Source organism: Microtus oregoni, unplaced genomic scaffold, assembly GCF_018167655.1.
Source record: "Microtus oregoni isolate MIOR12 unplaced genomic scaffold, Mior012 000007F_ref0000211, whole genome shotgun sequence".
NCBI lineage: Eukaryota > Metazoa > Chordata > Mammalia > Rodentia > Cricetidae > Microtus > Microtus oregoni.
Window position 1 is genome coordinate 19587179 of NW_024543066.1, and position 20534 is coordinate 19607712.

The 20534-nt window shown below is 48.1% G+C and overlaps 1 protein-coding gene across 2 annotated transcripts in view; it reads left to right on the plus strand.

Moving 5' to 3' along the window:
* Tbc1d8 (TBC1 domain family member 8) overlaps positions 1–20534 on the plus strand; it is a 103502-nt gene that overhangs the window by 60162 nt on the left and 22806 nt on the right. For both annotated transcript variants that reach the window (XM_041656614.1, XM_041656615.1), the window contains exons 3-6: positions 4194–4312; positions 8325–8553; positions 10622–10862; positions 19073–19280. In XM_041656614.1, the coding sequence (XP_041512548.1) occupies positions 4194–4312; positions 8325–8553; positions 10622–10862; positions 19073–19280 (797 nt within the window). The remainder of the gene's footprint in view (positions 1–4193; positions 4313–8324; positions 8554–10621; positions 10863–19072; positions 19281–20534) is intronic.

Sequence of the window (20534 nt, forward strand, 5' to 3'; positions counted from 1 at the left end):
GATGGAACCCATATCTAAACACAGAACTCAATTTATTTCACACATACATACATACATACATACATATTATACATAGCGAAGTTAATTATGCACAATCTTTTAAAATAATTTTGTCTGTAAAAACAAGTTTCTGGCATGGAATTTCCTTCTTGTGGCATCTTGCATGTTCCTTCAAAGTTTCAGAGTTGGGATGTTTTTTATTAGTGAATCTTAGCCTGTCATCTGTGGTCACGGATGTGCATCAGCTTGTCTTGCTCTGTGGCGCTCCTGAAGCCAGTCCCGAGGCTTCTCTGTGGAGGAAACTCCGTTTGGAAAGTTTCCCTGCCATTTGGCAACTTTTGTAGGAAACAGACCCTGGGGTAGAAACGTTTCCTCGCTCCGATTGTCTTTGCCGGGAGAGACATGCGTGAGGACTTCCACTCACAAGCACAGAGATGCAGTTCAGTTGTGCTGTGGCCCAGAGATGGGTTTTATGTAGTAATTTCCTTTTTTTGTTGTGGAGTTTCTTTCCTTATTACGAACATTGCAGAGAAGTGCTTTGTGAGAGTGGAAGTCGGGCTCCCCCTCCCCTCCCTGCTTCACCCCCTGAGACAGGGGTTCTCTGTAGCTCTGGCTGTGCTGGAACTTACTCTCTCCACCTGGCTGGCCTCGAACTCAGAAACCCTACTTGCTTCTCAAGTGTTGGGATGAAAGGAGTAGGCCACCATGTCTGGTTATCTCAGGTCATTAAAAAAAATGTTATTTTTCTTTTAAGTGTATGGATGTTTTACATTTATGGCTGTATACCATATGTGTGTGCCTGGGGTCCGTGGAGATTAGAAGAGTCAGATCCCCTGGAACTGGGATTACAGACAGTTGAGAGCCATCCTGTAGGTCTGGGAGTAGAACTCTGGTCCTTTAGAAGAACAACCAGTGCTTTTAACCACTGAGTCCTCTCTTCAACTTCTGTCTCAACTTTTAATTCCTCAGTGATATATTGGGGTTGGGATTTGACTATGGCTTTATTCGTGTTATCTAAATTGTCCGTTGAGGCTGTTAGTGGTTATTCTTAGCTCCTGGGAGCTCTGATGACATGATCAGGAAAGCCTGTATCCCAGGGGACGGAGAGATGGTCAGCAGTTGAGCCCAATTACTACTCTTGCAAATGACCTGAATTTGGTTCCCAGCATCTGTGTTTGGCAGCTTACAGATGTCTGTAACTTTAGCTTTAGAGACCCAGACACCCTCTTCTGGCCTCCGTGGCCAACTGCATACAGTGTACACACACAGCCCCAATATACATATTTAAAAACAATCCAGTCTTTAAAACAAATGAAGCATCACCTGCATCTGGGAAGAGGCATGAAGAGGGGATTGCAGGGAGAACCTTGTGCTGCAAGCTTGGTTTGTTCTCATCTGAAATGTGACCCAGGATAAATATTCGAGCTTCCATTTCCCTTTTTATCTTGAATACAGATCAGCAGCTCTCTCCCCTCTCCCTCTTGCCTGTTCCTCCAACTGTTTTGTTTTTACTAATGAGGAAGTACTTCTGAAAAACCATAGCGGGATACTGAAGGCTGATGAAGATGGTTCCTCTTCAGTTTCTTCTCCTTTCGTTTGCTCAGTGTCCTGGTTGGTTTCCATCTGATGGTACATAAAGGCCTGCCCTCTCCAGCTCTGTGCAGACTCACAGGCTGTGGCAGAGCTAACTTTGTAAAGGGACTCCTGCTCTCCAGATGCCAAGGTGCCATTCTGGATACTGTCACTTACACAGTGCTGAGGGATGGGGACGTGCAGGTCAGAGGAGGGTAAACTGCCTGAGCTATGTCAGCCCATGGTGCGCCACAGTCAGCTGAGGGGCCAGAAGGGTGCTCGGTGGGTGTACCAAGTTCAGGTAGCAAAAGGTCAGAGAAGAGAGGGAAAAGGAAGAAGCTGAGGATTGGATGGTCATGGGAAGGCTGGACTTGGGTGGTTGTACAGAGAGATGTGGGGAGCCAGAAGTGTTGGGGGAAAGCCACTTGTTTGTTTCCAGCTACCCAGACCACAAAATATCACACAGAAACTATAGTATTTACAATACTGCTTGGCCAATAGCTTAAGCATATTTCTAGCTAGTTCTTATATCTTTGGTTAACCCACGTGGCTTATCAGCAAGGTTCTGGTGCATCAGTCCCTGGCAGCGGCAGATACATGGCTTCTCCTGACTCTGCCTTCTTTCTTCCAGCATTCAGTTTAGTATCCCTCCTTCCCCCACAACCCAGCCCTCCTCCCCACTGCTACTCTGCCCTATCATAGGCCAAGGCAGCTTCTTTATTCATTAACCAATAAAAGCAACACATATCAGAAGGACCTCCCACACTTACAGAGGGGCTAGGGGGTTCCTGGAACCTGAGGTGTAAGGAAGGAAAGCAGAAAGCTAGAAGAGCCTCTTGCCCCAGGGCTAACTCTTGGTAAGCCCCAACTGAATCCGTCTGGGGAGGTAGAGCTGGAGGGAAGTGAAGGTCAGGGGTCATGAGCTATAGGTGCAGGAACCAAACCGAGACCTGTGAATAGAGGCACTGGGCTGAGAACCACATGGCTGGTCCTGTGCTGAGACAACTGGATTTAGTGAGGATGCAAACAGGCTCCTCTGAGTGGTGCCCAAAGGGATTGGGTCCTTTGTGGTGTTTAACTCTCCATTTTCCTTCTGATGCAGCCTCTCAGGTCTTTCCTGTTCCTACCCTCACTGTCCACTCAGAACAGTGGCCCAATTTAACATGTGGTCTTCGTTTCCACGGACCCAAATCACAAGTCCAGATTGAGCCCTCTGACACTTTATTGCGTGCAGTGCAAGTTGGTCCTTCACCCAGAATGCTCAGGCTCAAGTGTTTTGGATTCTTTTGGCTCGTGGAATACTTGCATAGACTTAATATTGTGGGGATAGGACCTTGGTCTAGGCATGACGTTCATGTACTTTCTCCCCACAGCCTCCGTTTTTCTTATACTGTATTTTAAATCTTGTGCATGAAGAAAGTCTGTAAATATCTAGCCATCAGACATTAGGCAGCTGTAGGTTTTTACACTTGTGACAGCATGCCACAATTCAGACTTGCGGCCTTTCTGACTAGCAGTTTCGGACAAGGAACCCTAACGTAATACATATATTTCCAAGATCTTTGCAGTTATGTTCAGGGAGAAGAAGACTACTACAAGTAACACAGAAAAAGGAAGCTCATTTTTTAGCAAAACACTCCTGCTTTGGGATAACTAGTTTCTGCTGACCCTTGCTTGCTTTGAGTGACTCTGCACTGTGGTTCAGTAGTGTTAGCTTCTCTGAGCTTACTCTCTTCCCATTTTGGAAATGTGACTGAAAAAAACCTTTTCTGGTCAGGGACTCTACCTGTCCTCGATGCCCTTAGCTGAGCATCTGACACAGATCCCATGTCAGGTGTCCATCACCCAGTGGAGATGGAGTATAAGGGTCCCCAAGAAGAAAGAGATGGCTGACAGCCCTACGCTTTTGTTAACAGTGTTGCTTAGTGCTTCGGTAGTATAGTAAGAATTTTAATTGCCTTGAAAAGAAATTAACTGATGGATTGCATATGATTTCATGCTTTTGTGTGTGTGTGTTTTAATAACATGCACTGTAAGAACTCTTCTCTATGCATTTGAGGGGTGTATCTGTAAATGTCACAAGGTATCCATCTGTAGACAGCTCATTTCTAAGGCCGCCCCTGGCTGGCACAAGCTCTGCTGCTCCCAAGTGGTAACATTCTTGTATAGCCAACAGGGCTTTGCAGCAGCAGCTCTTCTACTGTGAACCTGGGCTTTAGGACTTCCTTACAGAGTACACTGTGTGAGCCTGTGGGCAGTGAGTTTGCTGCCTGGGGGCATGTTCTATGTTGGGATAGCTATGTAATGACCAACATCTCTGTCACTGAGTGGAGATGGAGATCAGGGGCCATTGTCAAAGCAGGCAAGATCACATCTAAGCTACATCACATCTAAGAGTGACCCTCTCGGTCAGCCGGCCTGTGTTGTGGCGGTGGGATTTGTCCCTGCAGAGACCCACACTGCAGGAGGAGACTGGTTTTAATGGAGGGAGGTCTGCTCTACAGCAGGCGCCCTGACCGTGATGTAAGATACACAGACTCACAAAAGGCAGGAGTTGTAAAGTGAGTTCGTGTGTTAGCAGTCCCTTCTGTTTCCTGACGCATGCGTCTGTCCAAATCCAGGTGCAACGCTGGAGGAGATCAACCAGCACTGGGACTGGCTGGAGCAGAACCTGCTGCACACCCTGTCGGTCTTCGACAACAAGGACGACATCGCCAGCTTTGTCAAAGGGAAGGTGAAGGTGGGCAATGCTTCTCCCCACCCGTTAGTCCTCCTCACAGGGCCCTGAGCTCTGCAGCTTCCTGACGGCTTCCACACTCGCTGTGGCTACATTTCCTGTCACGTTTTGTACAGCAAAGCGAGTTCGGTTTGCCACCACCCATTGCGTAAAGTCCAGTCCAGCAAGATACACCCCATGTTTGACAAATTCATCCATTTCCCAAGTTTCTGTTTCATAAGTTTGGGACCCTGTTTGTTTTGGGAGAGCATGAGGCTGTTCATTTTTCCCGTTTTGCTGTATGATGCATTATTTGAATCTTTGGGTTTCTTGTTCCTAGCTTTGTTTGCAGTGGATGGCGTCATGTCCCTTCAGTGGGACCTGGCGCATTCTTCCTCTCCTTAATAGTGGCTGCTTATTCTTCAGTACTTCAACTGAATGGAATTAAAGCCAGTGAAGGTAGGAGAAGATGGGGAAGGAATATTCAGAGAAGTGTTTGTTGCTGTCTCCTCTGAGGTGTGCACAGCTGGTCTTGCTGCCGTGTAATTTTGGGTTAGCATCAGCTCTGGAGAGCCCTCTGGGCAGGGAGAGGCAAGCCAGTTTGCATACAGTTTTCCTCCCTCAGGGTAAAAACCCAGACTGTTTTCTTTTAAAAGCAAGGAGCTATGACCCCTCGAGTGTTCTGCCTGTTAGTAAATACTATCAGAGGGAGTCTCGATTTATTTACTATTCATTCGTTCATTCATTCATTCATTCACTCATTTACTTATTTATTATTTTTCAGTATTTTGAGACAGAGATATCTCTGTGTAGCCCTGGCTATTTTGGAACTCACTCGGTTGACCAGGCTGGCCTTGAACTCAGAGACTTACCCTCCAAATGCTGGGATTAAAGGCGTGTGCTACCACGGCCCAGCAGGGAGTCTTCATTTAGAAGAGGATATAAGTGCTTTGGGGAGGTGGAAGGACCGAAGGCCTGCCTAGGCCCCATAGTACAACCCTGTTTCAAATCATATTCAAAAACAAAATGGAAGCCCCCTTTCCTTTGGGGACTGAAGGGCACTTGTGGGGCAATCACATGGCAGCACATGCATTTAATGCCAGCATTCTCGAGGCAGAGGCAGGTGGGTCTCTGAGGGTTAGTGAGGACACCTGGGTTGGTTGATATCCTCCAGCAGACCCCCAGGCTAGGCCATCAGGGTAGACCTAGGCAACTGTCCTGCACCCTCATCCTGGTCTAAGTGACTGACAGCAGCTGCAGGGTGACCTCACCCAGGGTTAGTGACAGAGCTGCCTCTCTGTTTCACATGCGACTGACCCTTCTTTTGTCCCTCCTCTTCCTCTCTCCCAAACCCATACTTTTGTACTTGTTAGGCAAGCCTCTACCACTGAACCACACCCATATTCCTTGTTTCTTTTGGTTTTTGAGACATGGTTTTATTTTGTAGCCCAGGTTGTCCTCTTACCTCTACTTGTTAAAGGCTAGACCCCCCCCCCTCCACTTTTCTCAGTCTTAAACAACTGTAGTGATTTTCCTTTTTGAGTTAGTATTTCTTTTCATTGGTAGGAAGTTCATTTCTGCTCCAGTGGCTTCATAAAAGCTGGCCTGGCTATAGCACTTCTCTCCTCCTGGACTCTGTGGCGAGACCCACGATAACCAGACGAGGGGGTTAGGTTAGCAAGAGAAAAATAAAGTGGTTTTTTTTTTAAACTGAAGTTTAAAATTTTACTTACTTTTGAAATTAATGTGTATGTACCTGTGTGAGCTTATGTGTAGAGGTGCCACAGAGGCCAGAAGAGGGTGTTAGATCCCATGACACTGGAGTCATGGGCAGTTGTGAGCTGCCCCTATGGGTGCTGGGACCTGAACTCAGGTCCTCTGCAAGAGCAGTAGGCACTGTCTCTTGGGTCCTCCCACCCTGGAGGTTTATTTTAGTATTCCCAGGGTACATAAGTGTGGCGGAAGCTCAGCTGTGAGTAACTGTGAGAAGTGTTCAGCACTCAGCCTCCTCAGGTATCTTGAAAAAAGAAAGGGTGAGTTTGTGGGGGAGTGACAGACCAAGGACGAAAGTCAAGGGGAACGGGGGCTTGTGGGACAGCTTGTAACTTAAGGGGTTCTGTGCCCCGCTGCAGTGCTGTCTCTAGGCTGGTGAAGCATCTGAAGGGGTCTCTAGTAGTTTAAAGTCAGATCCTCTTGCTGGCCCTGGGGAGGCTGTGCTGGTACAAACAGAGCTTATTGCAGTCTTGGGTAGATGGGGGATGGGGGTCTTCTCTCTGTTGTCCTCAGCTGCAAATAATCCATGTGCCGAAGTAGCGTATTTGGGGGTGACAAATTTAGATGCTCAGTGCTGGAACTAGCTACTTTTAAAAAGTCCTGTCTCTTTGCTCTGTGTGGAGGCACCTCCTGCAGTGTCAGCACTGGGGAGGCTGAGGCAGGAGGCTCTCAAGCTGAAGATTAGCGTGGGCTGCACAGTGAGTCAGAAGCTTGCCTGGGATGCTTCTAAACCTAGAACTCCCTTGGGTTTTAGACAGGGCTTCTCTCACTGCGCCAAGAGCTATCTGTTTTGATTGGATTGGCTAGTGAGACCCTAGGATCTGTCTAACACTCACTGACCCTCATCACTAGAGATGTGGAAGTGGGTTGCCACACCTGCTTTTTCCATGGGGGCTGGGGATCGAAACCGAGGCGCTCATGCTTGCACAGCAAGGGTTTGTACCAACTGAACTATCTCTTCAGTCTAGCCTTCCGATTTATGTTTAAAAAAAATGAGATGTCAACTCCAAGGTCTAATTTCTAAGATGAGTTGTAGTGAAGGGGCCAGGCAGCACACCGTAAAGTTGCCTCATCTTAAGAACATGGGTGTTTATGAGATCAGATTATAACTAGATTTTTCAAATTCATTCAAATACACGAGGCCTGTGAACATTTCATAGCAGCTTACCTGGAATGATCAGGAACATAGATGCTTTATTTCTTTCTTTAAGATAGGATCTCACTGTGTAGCTCTTCTGGCCAGAACTTGCTATGTGGACCAGGCTGCTCTTAAACTCACAGAGATCTACCTCCCTCTACCTCCTGAACGCTGGGACTAAAGGCAAGGCATGTGACACCACACCCAGCCTTTTCAAAAGTATTTATTTACTTACTTATTTATTGTATGCATAGTTTTGTCTGCTATTCAGTTCATTATGTATGTGCCTGTTGTGCCTGCAGAGACCAGGAGGGGGCATCAGATCCCTTAGGACTGATGTTACAGATGGTTGTGAGCTGCCATGTACATGCTGGGAATTGAACCCTGGTCCTCGGGTAGCGCAACCAGTGTTCTTAACTGCTGAACCATCTCTCCAGCCCAAGGAAGATACTTTAATTGAAGAATTTAGCAGTGAGCTCCCAGGATGGGGGATCAGAGTTTTGTAACCACAAAGTTTTGACCTTTTAAAGGGCGTGTCTTGCATCCTATATCATGGGTGTTCATCCAGATTCTTTACACTGTCCATGTCTTCACACCTGAAGGCAATGGAGGTACTTAGTACCTCAGGGAAGCTTGACTTGATTTCCATTCTCCCTCAGCAGAACGTATGAAGATACTGAAGTGCAGTAGTTGCTAGGTTAATATCACTATTTGTTCAATTCATGCAAAAATGTTTTTACTACATTTATTTGTGTGCAAGGATACCCATGCCACAGTATGTGTAGAGGTCAGAGGATAACTTGTGGGAGTCGGCTGTCTCTTTCCATCCTGTGGGTGTTGGAGATCAAGCCCAGATGCTCAGGTTTGGCTCTACTTTTACTCACTGAAGCATCTCAATGCATCTTAATCAACTTTTTTTTTTTTAATGTGACAAGAAGACATTCGAGTTAATGTTTAACTCCAAATTTCAAGGACAAGATTTGTTTTTGACATCCTTTGGGTCAGTTTGTCCTCTGTTACTTTAACAAACATCCAAAGAAATCTGGTGTCCATCTTTTCTTCCTGCTTTCCCCTTGTGTTGAACTTTTGCCTGGCTGACCAGGTCCACGTCTCTTTGTGCCCCAGGCTCTGATCGCGGAAGAGACCAGTAGCAGACTGGCTGAGCAGGAGGAGGAGCCCGAGAAGTTCCGAGAAGCCCTGGTGAAGTTCGAGGCCAGGTTCAACTTCCCTGAGGCAGAGAAGCTGGTCACCTACTATTCATGCTGCTGCTGGAAGGGCCGGGTGCCCCGCCAGGGCTGGCTCTACCTCAGCATCAACCACCTCTGCTTCTACTCCTTCTTCCTGGGCAAAGAACGTAAGTGTGGTTGAGCCAAGGGGGACTTGGTTCTGAATTCACAGATACAGCTAGCCCCAGGGGGATGCTTAGCCAGGAATGCTTAGCACCTCTGCCGAGAGAAGCATGGTGTATTTCCATGGCATGCTTGCTCCACTTCCCAATGATGCCTGCAGAGAATCATGTTCATTATATAGGCGTCTCCTACAGGGGGCTTCCTTTTCCTCCCTTAAACATTTCTGCATAACTCAAGTAGCGACAATCAGGTTTTAGTACTGTAGATGCTTTGAAAATGCAGTATCTTAGCTAGTGACTGAATAATCCTCTAGGAGGGCAGATTCTTCTCCAAAGTTTTTATCTTCTGTCTGTGGGTGTTTGAGGATATGTATGTGCGTCATGCGTATACCTGGTGTTCACAGAGGCCAGAAGAGTGTGTCAGATCCTCTGGAACTAGTGTTATAGACAGTCGTGAGCTGCCATGTGGGTGCTGGGAATTGAACCTGAGTCCTCTGGAAGATCCGCAAGTGCTCCTAACTGCTGAACCATCTCTCCAACCCTGAGTATGTTCGTGTGTGTGTGTGTGTGTGTGTGTGTGTGTAGGTGTGTGTGTGTAGGTGTGTGTGTGTGTGTGTGTGTGTAGGTGTGTGTAGGCATGTAGGCAACTGAGCGTCAGCATCCATCTTCCTTTGCTTCCTGACTATGGATGCAATATGACCAGCTTCCTCAAGCTCCACCACCGTGACTTCCTCCCGCCATGGATTGTACCCTGGGACTCTGAGCCCAAATAAACTTTCCTCTCAACTGCTCTTGACAGGGAGTCCTGTCACAGCGCTAGGTAAAGCAACGAATCTGATATATAGTGTCTTTTCCTTTTCTGCATTTCTCTTTCAAGGGAAGTTGGCTCAAGGCCCCCTCTTGAGCATCTCTGGTGAGCTCCCTGTATATGGTGGGCCATTCCGACTCGGCTGCTTCACTGATGCTCCAGGACTCATTGCACACTGTTCCCACATCCTCCCCTCACTAGCCTGACCGTAGGCATTCTTATTGTTCTTGTCTGAAATTCTCATCAATTGAATAGTCTTCCTTTTCTCATAGTTTCCCTGTTTGTAAATCCCTGTTCCATCCTTTAAAACCCAGTTGATTTTATCCCCTCCAGGAAACGTCCCTCCATATAATCTGTGCGTGCTTTTGTTATTGTGCTGGAGTCCATCAGGTTGGCTTGTTTACTCATTTGTCTGTCTTATTTGAATGAGCTGCTTCAGGACATGATATGTTAATGATTTTTCATTGTTGGACCAAAATACCTGATAGAAACAGGAGCCGGTTTATTTGGTTTACTGTCTCTGAGGTTTCACACTTAAATCAAGGCACTGGGAATGTGTGTCAGGGGAGCCTCCCCTTTCCACTGTAGACAGGAAGGAACGAAGGACAAGATTCTTCAAAAGGCCCATCTGCCCCCAAATAGCACCGTCAGCATGGGACCAAGCCCCCACGTGCGAACCTTTTGAGGTTCATTTTATATCCAAATCATTACATTGCAAACCATTATACTGAACTCTTCACAGTCAGTTACTTAATAAACTGGAGTTGTGTGTGTGTGTGTGGCATGGCATGGTGTGGTGTGTGTGTAAGACACTTTGTGTGAGGACACAGAAGCAGCTAAGAAATTCCTGTTGAGGATGACAGAAATGGTGCCCTTTAAAATGACCAGAGCCCTGAAGACAGAATTGCACGGTGAGCGAAAATGGTAGAAGTGTTTGTCAGCTACTCAAAAGAGTCAACGAGGAACCATTTTCAGATCTTTATTAAGGCTCTCATGGCTGGCGGGGTATTCGTGGGAAAGTTGTGCATGGTTGTTTCGGCTTTCCGGAACAGTGTTCCCTGGATGTGTGTGGCACTTGGGGCAAAGCAGTAGCCATGAACGTGGAACGTTTCACACCGATCTGTGAGAAACCCCTGGAATGAGGCACAGTCCCACATGGCCCTAGACCGTCTCCCTGTCCTGGCTCAAAAGACATTTGTGTTTTTGCTAAAGGAGAGCTTTGACATCATCTGCCGTGTAGTTCAGGTTTGCCCTTCTCTCATCCAGTTAAACTCGTCATCCCTTGGGTGGACATCCTGAAGTTGGAGCGGACGTCCAATGTCTTTCTCACGGACACCATCCGGATCACCACACAGAATAAGGAGCGTGACTTCTCCATGTTTCTGAACCTGGACGAGGTGTTTAAGATGATGGAGCAGCTGGCAGACGTGACGCTCCGGAGGCTGCTGGACAATGAGGTCTTTGATTTGGACCCTGACCTTCAGGAACCTAGCCAGATCACCAAGAGGTAGGGCTTCAGCTCCCAGGTGTCCCTCGGCTGCTCCGGGGACCCGCGCTTGTGTCCACCCTTCATGTGCCTGTGCGTTTGATAGCCTTGGGTACGTGGTTTTCCTCCATCTGTTTAGTCTCTGCGGCCACTCAGTCCACAGCTGTGCAAGGCCCTTCTGTAAAATACTGTAGGCCTTGCACATGGCCTGTGCAAATGCCCAGATACTGTGCAGTACCTCCGGAGGACTTGTCACACCTAATACAGTGTCAGTGCCATGTAAAAAAGTGTCACACTGTACTGCCGAGGGAAGAATGCTAAGAAAAAAACGTATGAATTCGGTACAGAGAGAACTTTGTTTCTGAATATTTGATTGCTGGATGGTTGGACCCAAGGGTACGGATCCTGTGAACACTGAGGGCCGATGTGCCAGACATATGTTTTTGCGGTGGTGTCACCCAGATTTGCCTCTCTGGTTAACCTGTTCCTTCTCTGTTACATTTTTGGTTTGTGTTTGAGTGTGTGTGCTGCACACACACTATTGACAACACGAGTCAGTTCTCTGCTGCATCATGTGGTCAGGCTTGATGAAAATGTCTGTATCCTCCAAGCTATCTGGCGGACCCCATCTCTGTGGTTCATCTTGACAGAGCAGAAATGATGACTGTCGTTATTCTTCATTTCCTTTGTGTGGTAGACAAGGCTTTCTGTGTCTCTGTTCCCTTTCACTCCAAATAGTTCAGTACTTAATGTGGACTCCCTTGTGGTGGAAACGGGCTGTTTATCAGGGAGCATGAAGACATTTCACTTCTTAATGCTGGTGGGCCTTAAACCCAGGCACATGCCAGCTAGGCGTGTGCTCTGACACTGAGCTACAAGCCCAGTCCTCTTGTCCGATGCTAATCTTCTGGGAGGGATTGTTCGGGACCGTACTTTTTGTCCTCAGGAGTGCAGTTCTACTACAGAGCCAATAGTCGTCGTCCATATTTAGCTTGACCATAACTTGAAAGACTTGGTAGTGACCTTGTGAGGTAGTCATTTGGATTTTGTTGCTTTAAACAAGTTCAGCCTTACCACCTGAAGCTCAGAAGTTTGAGTCTGATGGGTTTTAGGCTTTGTGGGTTATGGCACTAAGTACAAAGGTGACCTTCGAGAAATAAGAGCCCATGGCAATTATGCATCAAAGACTTTTAGGAATCACTACACTTGGGGTATTTTTTTTAAAGATTTATTTATTTATTGTGTACACAGTGTTCAGCCTCCTTGTATGTCTGCAGGCCAGAAGAGGGCACCAGATCTCATTACAGATGGTTGTGAGCCACCGTGTGGTTGCTGGGAATTGAACTCAGGAAGATCAGCCAGTGCTCTTAACCTCTGAGCCATTTCTCCAGCCCTACACTTTGGTTTTGAGACTTGAGTGTCTATCCCGACTGGTCTTGAGTTCCCTGTGTAGCCTAGGATGACGCTGAATTTCTAGTCCATCTGCCTCTCCTTCCTGAGTGCTGGGGTCGCAGGTGTATGCAGTCAGGGTTCTGCGTGCTGGGTCGGCCCTCCACCAACTGAGCCACGCTCCACCTCTTTGGTTTTGTGTTTGTTTAGTTCTATGTTTTAATATTCCTATCCATATTCTTCTTAGTTGAAGACACAGAAGCTGTGCTTTTTCCTGGGAGGAAGCTAGGTACTGCAGAACCAGAGATTCCTTGGCATGGCTGTCAGCTGCATCTCATGTTTCTTTGTCTTTGATATATGAATTGGATGTCTGTAAGTCAAACATGTGACCTGGAAAGAATCTGAAAGTTCTGAAATCCAGCGTTAGAGCGTGCTGAGTTTTAGGTTATCAAACCAGGGATGCTCAACCCATAAGATCTATGCAAACATCCCTTTTTTAAAAACACAAAAATTTGAGATATGTCTTTATCTTTATGTCTCAGTCATTTTACAGAGAGAATACTCAGCCTACATTAAGTTCCCTCAAAGCTTTGCAGTCCAGTGTTTGGCAATAGGAAGTCTCTAAAGAAAATGAAGATACTGGCGTTGGGAGGTGGCTCAGAGGTTAAGAGCGCTGACTGCTCTTCCAGAGGTCCTGAGTTCAATTCCCAGCAACCACATGATGGCTCACAACCATCGTTAATGAGATCTGATGCCCTCTACTGGCCTATAGGATATATGTAGGCAGAATACTGTATACATATAAATAAATAAATCTTTAAAAAAAAAAGAAAATGAAAAGTCCTTATTTCTCACACAGGCATTCCCTGAGCATCTTGGGAGTGTTCCACAAAAGACAGTGTGTTCGGGAAGAATTCCCATCCCTTCTTGCTGTGTGCATTTGTTTTAGACTGAGTGTTAGGAGTAAGGCACCAAACCTCACTGCCCTTTTGGGTGAAATTCCAGGAAATTGCACATGATTTGGGTTATCTTTGATAATGGGAGAGTTTCCTTGTGAGACAACCTGTACTGCCCTCTCTTGTGATGGGCCCTGGGAACACTGTTCTTTGGTTTTCTGATGCCCAGACCCCTTCAGTCTTCACAGCCATCTGAGGAGATTCGGTTTGAAAAGAAACAGCCTGGTGCCGCCATGCTTCTGTGCAGTAGTTTGCTGTTGGAGTCCTTTTAGTTTAGCTTATAAAGATCTCTTCAAAATGGAAGAGCCATGATGACAGGGCCCTGGGTGTTGTGTCATTGCTCTTGTTGTCTGTCCATGTGTAAACACCTGGAAGCCTGTGAGCTGTAGTCACATTTCCTTTGGCATAGGAGTCCTGCGTGCAGCCACACGTGTGCTGGCCGGCCTCCCTGGGTGTGTGTTAGGGTTGTGTGTGCTGGCCGGCCTCCCTGGGTGTGTGTTAGGGTTGTGTGTGCTGGCCGGCCTCTCTGGGTGTGCATTAGTGTTGTGTGTGCTGGCCGGCCTCCCTGGGTGTGCATTAGTGTTGTGTGTGCTGGCCGGCCTCTCTGGGTGTGCATTAGTGTTGTGTGTGCTGGCCAGCCTCCCTGGGTGTGCGTTAGTGTTGTGTGTGCTGGCCGGCCTCCCTGGGTGTGCACTAGTGTTGTTGACAGAACAGAATCTAGAGTTTCCTAGGAGACAGCCTCTGAGCATGCCTATGGGGCATCTCGAAGAGGTAGGCTAAGGTGGGAAGATACTGAATGATGCCCTTCTGACTGGGATCCTGGACTGTGTAAGATGGAGAAAGCAAACTGTTTTAGAAGTGGCAGTGTTGACTGTGTACATTTCACACTCAGGATTCAGGGAGTCCCCAAGTCTCCACCCACATTCTACCCTGGCCAGCAGTTCAGTGTCCAAGGGCCCATCATGGGTCCATGGACTCATGACCTAGGCAGGGTTCTGGTCTCCAGTTGCATCCCCACCTGCCAGTTACCTGGGAAGGGACTTTCTCTAACGTGAAAGGCTCTGGTTGCCTGCCCTTGGGGTCGTGCCCATCAGTAGCTTTTGTCATGGAGACCAGGCCTGTGGGTGTAAACAGGTAATGACTCAGGCTCCTTGGCACCTTGCCTACAGGCAGATTTTAAAGTTTAGGAAAACAGTCTCCCCAACTCAGAGCCAGAGAAGCTGGAATGCCCTTCCAGCTCTTTCCTTGATCCATTTTCACTTCCCTTCCCACATGACAGCTTTCCAGTGGTGACCTTTAGGGGCAAAGGATACTGAGTATCCATTGCCTGTCAGGTCACCTTGGACCTATGGTCATTCCACTGAGACTTGGGTCCCCGGGTTGGAGCAGAAGCAGGCGCTGTGAGAGTGGGAGGAAGGGATGGTGTTTTGCCATCCTCCGTCAATCCGATGGAGGAGAGAGGAAAGCTGACTGCTAGGCTTGGTTCACCTGGACCAGAGCTCCTCAGCACATCATCTCAGGGCTCAGGAGGCAGGCTGTGGTGGTGCGGAGGAGGATGCTGTTCGGGTGGTGGGAGAGCCGGGAATAAGCTGATCCTGAAATTTCCATACAGAGTGTTTATCCCAAAGTTAGGATCTGGTTCGATGTCCAGCCATTTTGTATGGAGGGCAGGGCAGGGGAGCTTGGAGGGGAATGAGCCATGGCCTCTTCCAGTCTCTGGCAGGTTGAATACTGGGATACAGTCAGTTGCACGTGGGAAGTACTTCCTTCCCAGTGGCTACTGGAGAGTGTGTCCTCAGTGGCAAGCTCCTGCCTCTATAGACCTTTTTGGCATTACCCCACAAAGTCATCCATCCTGTTTCCTGCTCCTCTTCCATAGTCCCCGCCCACGCCCACTTCTCATCCATCCGATCAGAGCAGGCCCTATGCTGGGAACAGGAAGACGACTGGGAAAGTGGTAACCCCACCAGGCAAGAATAAGATCACTACCACAATTCTTTTTGTTTTGTTTTGTTTTGTTTTGTTTTTTGTTTTTCGAGACAGGGTTTCTCTGTAGCTTTGGAGCCTGCCCTGGAGCTAGCTCTTGTAGACCAGGCTGGCCTCGAACTCACAAACATCCGCCTGCCTCTGCCTCCCAAGTGCTGGGATTAAAGGCGTGCGCCACCACCGCCCGGCTAACTACCACAATTCTTGAGCCAAATTTGAAGCAAGCTTTATTAAATACTGGCCAGGCCTATAGCTGGGATTCCCAGAACATGTGGCTAAATTACATTGGTCATGGGCTTATAAAGGCAGAACCCTCAAGACTACAGACTTCCTGCCTTCACCCAGTCAGGGGCAAGCATACATCCTGACGTACTTCCTGCCTACATGTGAGCAATCACACATCCTGAGCAGTCAGTGTAGCCGTGCTTGTTCACAGAAGTGAAAACACGGGACTTGTTATCTTACATGTATAGCCCCCCAGTGTTTCAGGAAGTTACCCGTCCTTGGGCGAGTGGGGCTTACAGGTTAGAGCAGTGGTTCTCAACCTTCCTAATGCTGTGACCTTTAACATAGTCCTTCATGCTGTGGTGACCCTCGACCGTAAAACTATTTTCATTGCTACTTAACTGTAATTTTGCAACTGTTGTGAATTGTAATATAAATGTCTGTTTTCCGGTGGTCTTAGGCGATCCCTGTTGTTTGACACCCATGTTGAGAACCACGGGGTCAGAGGCATTTCTGTTTTATAGATCTCTTAAGCACAGTAATTTAAACTTAACACACAAGGTTAGCCGTCACAGAAGAGGCATCTTCTACCCCACAGACTGGGCTGCTCTGAGATTGTCTGCTGGTCAGCTCTGGGTTTCTCCGGGGCAGCACAGCTAGAAGAACACACAGCAGGCAGCTTTTCCTGGAGAGCAGAGACCTCTGGGTCCTATGTTGCCTGATCTGCTCTCTTGGGGCCAGAGTGGATGATTGCCAGAGGCTCTCAGAAGCCACTTCTGCCAAAGCAAAGGGACCCCCACGGTGACCATGCTGGAGGAGAGCCTGACACAGGCCTTCATTTTTTTTTTCCTCCACTTTGAAGGCACAGAGATGGGATGTTATTCTGAACTTTAGAGTCCAGGAACAGTGTGGCCTCACACGGTAGAGGCTGCACTCCACAATGCGGGCGTTACCCACAGGACTGAGGTCGCTCTCTGGACTACCGGTAACCATGTCCTGACAACCCCCTTGTCCCCTCAAGCAACAGTGATTCCTTCAGAGCTCCCTGCAGGACAGGAACCGAGGCAGTAATCAGCAGGACCACACCTAGACCAGGACTGTGTATTTGTGCAAACCTGTCCTAGGCTTCCCTCTCCTTAACTCAGAAGCTTATGTTAATACTCAGAAGATGGGCTTGGGGTTGCTGCACCCCTTTATCTACTCCTCTTTGCAGTGTGGCCACATTGAATAATCTTCCTCTGCTTTTCCACACCGCTTGTTTCTCAGTTGGTGTGTCAGGATGGGAGGCTGAACTAAGGTTTTTGGGCTCTGGGAACTCAGGCTCTGGCCTTGACAATTCTGGTAATGTTTTGAGTGAATGCAAACTTAAGGAGGGACTTTTACGTGTGGACTGAGGCATTGAGGAGAGACCGTGTCTGCCCTTTCAGCCCCTGATTCTTGCATTTCCCAAAGACCCATGGGTATGGGTCTTGGTAGCTACACAAGGCAGAGTCCCTGAAGTCAAGAGTCCCTGGTGAGGCAAGCTGAGAGCATAGGACCCACGTGACCCAGATGGTGAGTCATGGTCACTCAGGTGTTCTGTACTGGGCGTGACTAGAGAGCCACCAGTGCAAGCTAAGAAATAGCCAGGCTGGCCTAGCCTGTCACTCAGCCTGAGCACAGTGGCAGAGGGAGTGGGGGTTAGACTGTGAGCCCCAGGTGGAATTCTTCCGTAAGTTGTTCTAGAAGACTGATGGGAGAAGAGAGAGAGAGAGAAAAAAAAAACTGGTTCTGGAACATTGCTCTGATCTAGGAGGGATGGATTTAGTTTGAACTAAACAAATTCTGGATTTGGAGAGAAAGCAATCTATTTTTTGCCTGTAAGTTTTGGGGTTTCTTAAGTTTCTATGTTCCAGAAGCTTTAGGAATGAAACCTAAGTTTGATACAGGTGTCCGTGGAGTCTAGCTCCAGAGCCTTCTGAACTGAGTTTGCTGCTCCTGGGGCAGTGTCCACGCTCAGAGATGCTTCTTCAGCGGCTGCAGACCTGGGCTCGCCGTGGTATCCTGCATGTTCTTCATGACTGCTATCCGCTGGCCTTTCTATAGAGGAAGCATTGGGAGGCCCTGTGCTAACTTTCTGTCAAGCCCTCCTACTAGATGGTTTGTTTTTCTAGATTCTAGCGCCTCTTGTCCTCACAGCTGATTCTCTACTCAGGCCTCAGGCTCACAGCTCCCTCCTTCCCTGACACCAGCTAGGAATCAGAAAGAGCCTAAATTTGTAAGATGATGCTACAGACTGTCCGTCAGTCATGTGGTACAGCACCTCCCTCTTCCTCTAAGAAGGGTCCCTTACTCTGCCATGCTGGCCTATCCTCTCCTCAAAGCCCCTGCCACACTGCTGTCCACTTGTCCATCTATGACATTAGGGCTTTTTTTTTTTTTTAAATCTCACTGAAAAAGACAGTCTTTCCCTATGTCACTCTTGAGTCCTTTCATCTGAGAGGCAAGTGCCGGGGACAGCCTGACACGGTGGGCTGATGACAGTCCTCGCATGGAGCCAGCTCTTACTACACAGGTCCCTGTTGTCACCGTAGCTGTGCTGGAGTAATGGCTGGCCCCCAGATGTAAGGCATCTGTCAGCATGTGCCCCGACTCAAGCAATAGTCTGTGTCTGCCCACACTCAGTGTATTTGAGCTTCATCCTCCTTGCCATGTGCGTCGGGACCCTCCTCCTGTCTGTGGCTGAGTAGCAGCTATCCCATTAAAGGACAGGTGCCGCAGCTTATTTATTCTTCACTTGATGGATATTTGGGTCACGTTTTGGTTACCATCACCATGTGACTTGTTAGCAGGTACACGTGTCTCTTGCTTGTGTACCCCAGGAGTAGAAGTTCTAGATCAACGGTGAGTCTCCTTTAAGCTGCAAGGCTGGTTTCCTACACGAACACGTCATTTTACCTGCCCACCAGCAGTGCATGAGGGCTGATTCCCCACATCCTGGCCAACACGTACAGAAATTGGACTTTCTGATGCTTAAATTCTTTTTTATATAATTTATTTTATGTACATTGGCATGTATGTCTGTGTGAGGGAGTCAGGTCCCCTAAAACTAAAATTACAGACAATCGTGAGATGCCCTGTGGGCGCTGGGAATTGAACCAGGGTCCTCTGGAAGAACAGTCAGTGCTCTTAACCTCTGAGCCATCTCTCCAGCCCCAATACTTAAATTTTTATGGTCATTCTTACCCAAACCAAACCAGCAATGCATGCTTATTTCTTTTTAAACATTTATTTTGTGTATGTACTTTGCCTGCATGCATGTCTGTTTACCTGTATGCTTTGTGCTTGTGGGCGGGGTTTGGATTTCCCTGGAACTAGAACTAGAAAGTGGAACACCATGTGGGTGCTAGGAATGGAGCCTGAGTCCTCTGAAAGAGCAGCCAGTGCTTTTTACCCTCCAGGCCTTCTGTCTCGCCCCTGGGAATGTTTATTCTTATCCACGAGCTCAGGCATTAATTTCTGTGTGGACTCAGTGTGTTCTGCTTGCAGTGTTTGCTCCGAGGGTTGGCTATGAACATGGAGCACTGAGGCTCTGGGGACACAGCAGCTGTCTGCACGTCCTTACTGTCAGGCTGGCCAGTGGGTGTCGAGGTTTTCTCTGTGAGCTCACGTTCACTCCCCTCATTCTCTCCCCAGGGACCTGGAGGCCAGAGCACAGAATGAGTTCTTCCGAGCTTTCTTCAGGCTGCCGAGGAAGGAGAGGCTGCACGCTGTGGTAGACTGTTCCCTCTGGACACCCTTCAGCCGCTGCCACACGGCGGGGCGGATGTTCACCTCTGACAGCTACATCTGCTTTGCCAGCCGGGAGGATGGCTGCTGTAATGTTGTGCTCCCACTGAGAGAGGTAGAGCCAGGGGCTCACCCCTGCTACCTTGCTTTGTGCTCCTGAAGCACCCTGTGCCATTTGAACCCAAGTGTTTGAATCTGCTTTATGTTGCTCAAACAAAATACTCAAGGCCAGATAAATTTGTAGAGAAGGAGGTTAGCGCCTAAGAGTCTGGTGCTATGTTTGGGCCCAAAATGGTGATACAGTGGCTGGAGACATGACATGGTGAGACAGAGAGCAATGGCCAGTTCTGTTGCTGTTTGCAGTGACCTACTTTGTGATAACTAACTGGGGTCTCATGAAAACTGTGTTAATCCTTTCTGAGGGAAATGCCCCCTAGTGACCTAAGTACATCAGCTAGGCCTTACCTCTTAATTGTGCCACTTCCTCTTAACACTGCTTCTTGGGGTCTGAGCTTCAACTAGTGAACCTTTGGGGTCACGCTGAAACCGTATGAAACCTCAGCATCTAAGATGCTGCTGTGAGGGGCCCTGGGGCCACAGTTCAGGGCCCTGTTGCCTGGAGACGGACCTCTGGCTTTCCGAGGAGCAGGACCTGAACTGCCCGTTACTGGCGTGGCTGTGGTTCTTTCTGGTGGTGGTCTAGCAGCCTGAAATTTGCCGAGAAGGGCTGGGTAAAGAGTAGTCTAACCTCCTCCTCATTGATGGAGCTACTGTTAAATTTAGTGCATGCCAGTAATTAAAGCTTTCCCAAGAGCTCCTAGAAATGCATCCTCCCCATTTAGCAACCTATAAGTTGTCTATCAGAAGTGTCGCAAATCCCTTGGCTTATGTGTACTTACGTAGAACTTCAGCTAAAAATTTAAAGTTAAGTGCGAGTTGGGCCGCTTCATACTGTAAGGTTATATAAACCTTACTGGATATCAGAGACCACTGTAGTCCAGATGTGAACAGCTCAGTCCTTTGGCTTCAGGCACCCCAGCCATGACAGCACCAAGACCCCGACACATGGGAACCTCTGGAGTCTGGTGCCTGTGTGTATGTCCTTGCATGGTTCTCCCGGTGGCCTCTGGCCTCCATGCTGTTCTTCTGCAGTTGGCATGTTTGTTCTGAACAGTCAGCCAAGAAAGCCAGGTCAGGTGTGGGCCTAGCTCTCCGGAGGCAGGGACAGGCAGATTTCTGTGAGTGCAAGGCCCAGCCTGGTTTACACAGTGAGTTCCAGGCCAGCTAAGGCTACATAGTGAGCCCTATCTTCAAAGAGAAATCCAGAACATGCCTCATCTGCTTTTTTTCCTAGTGAGCTATGCATAAC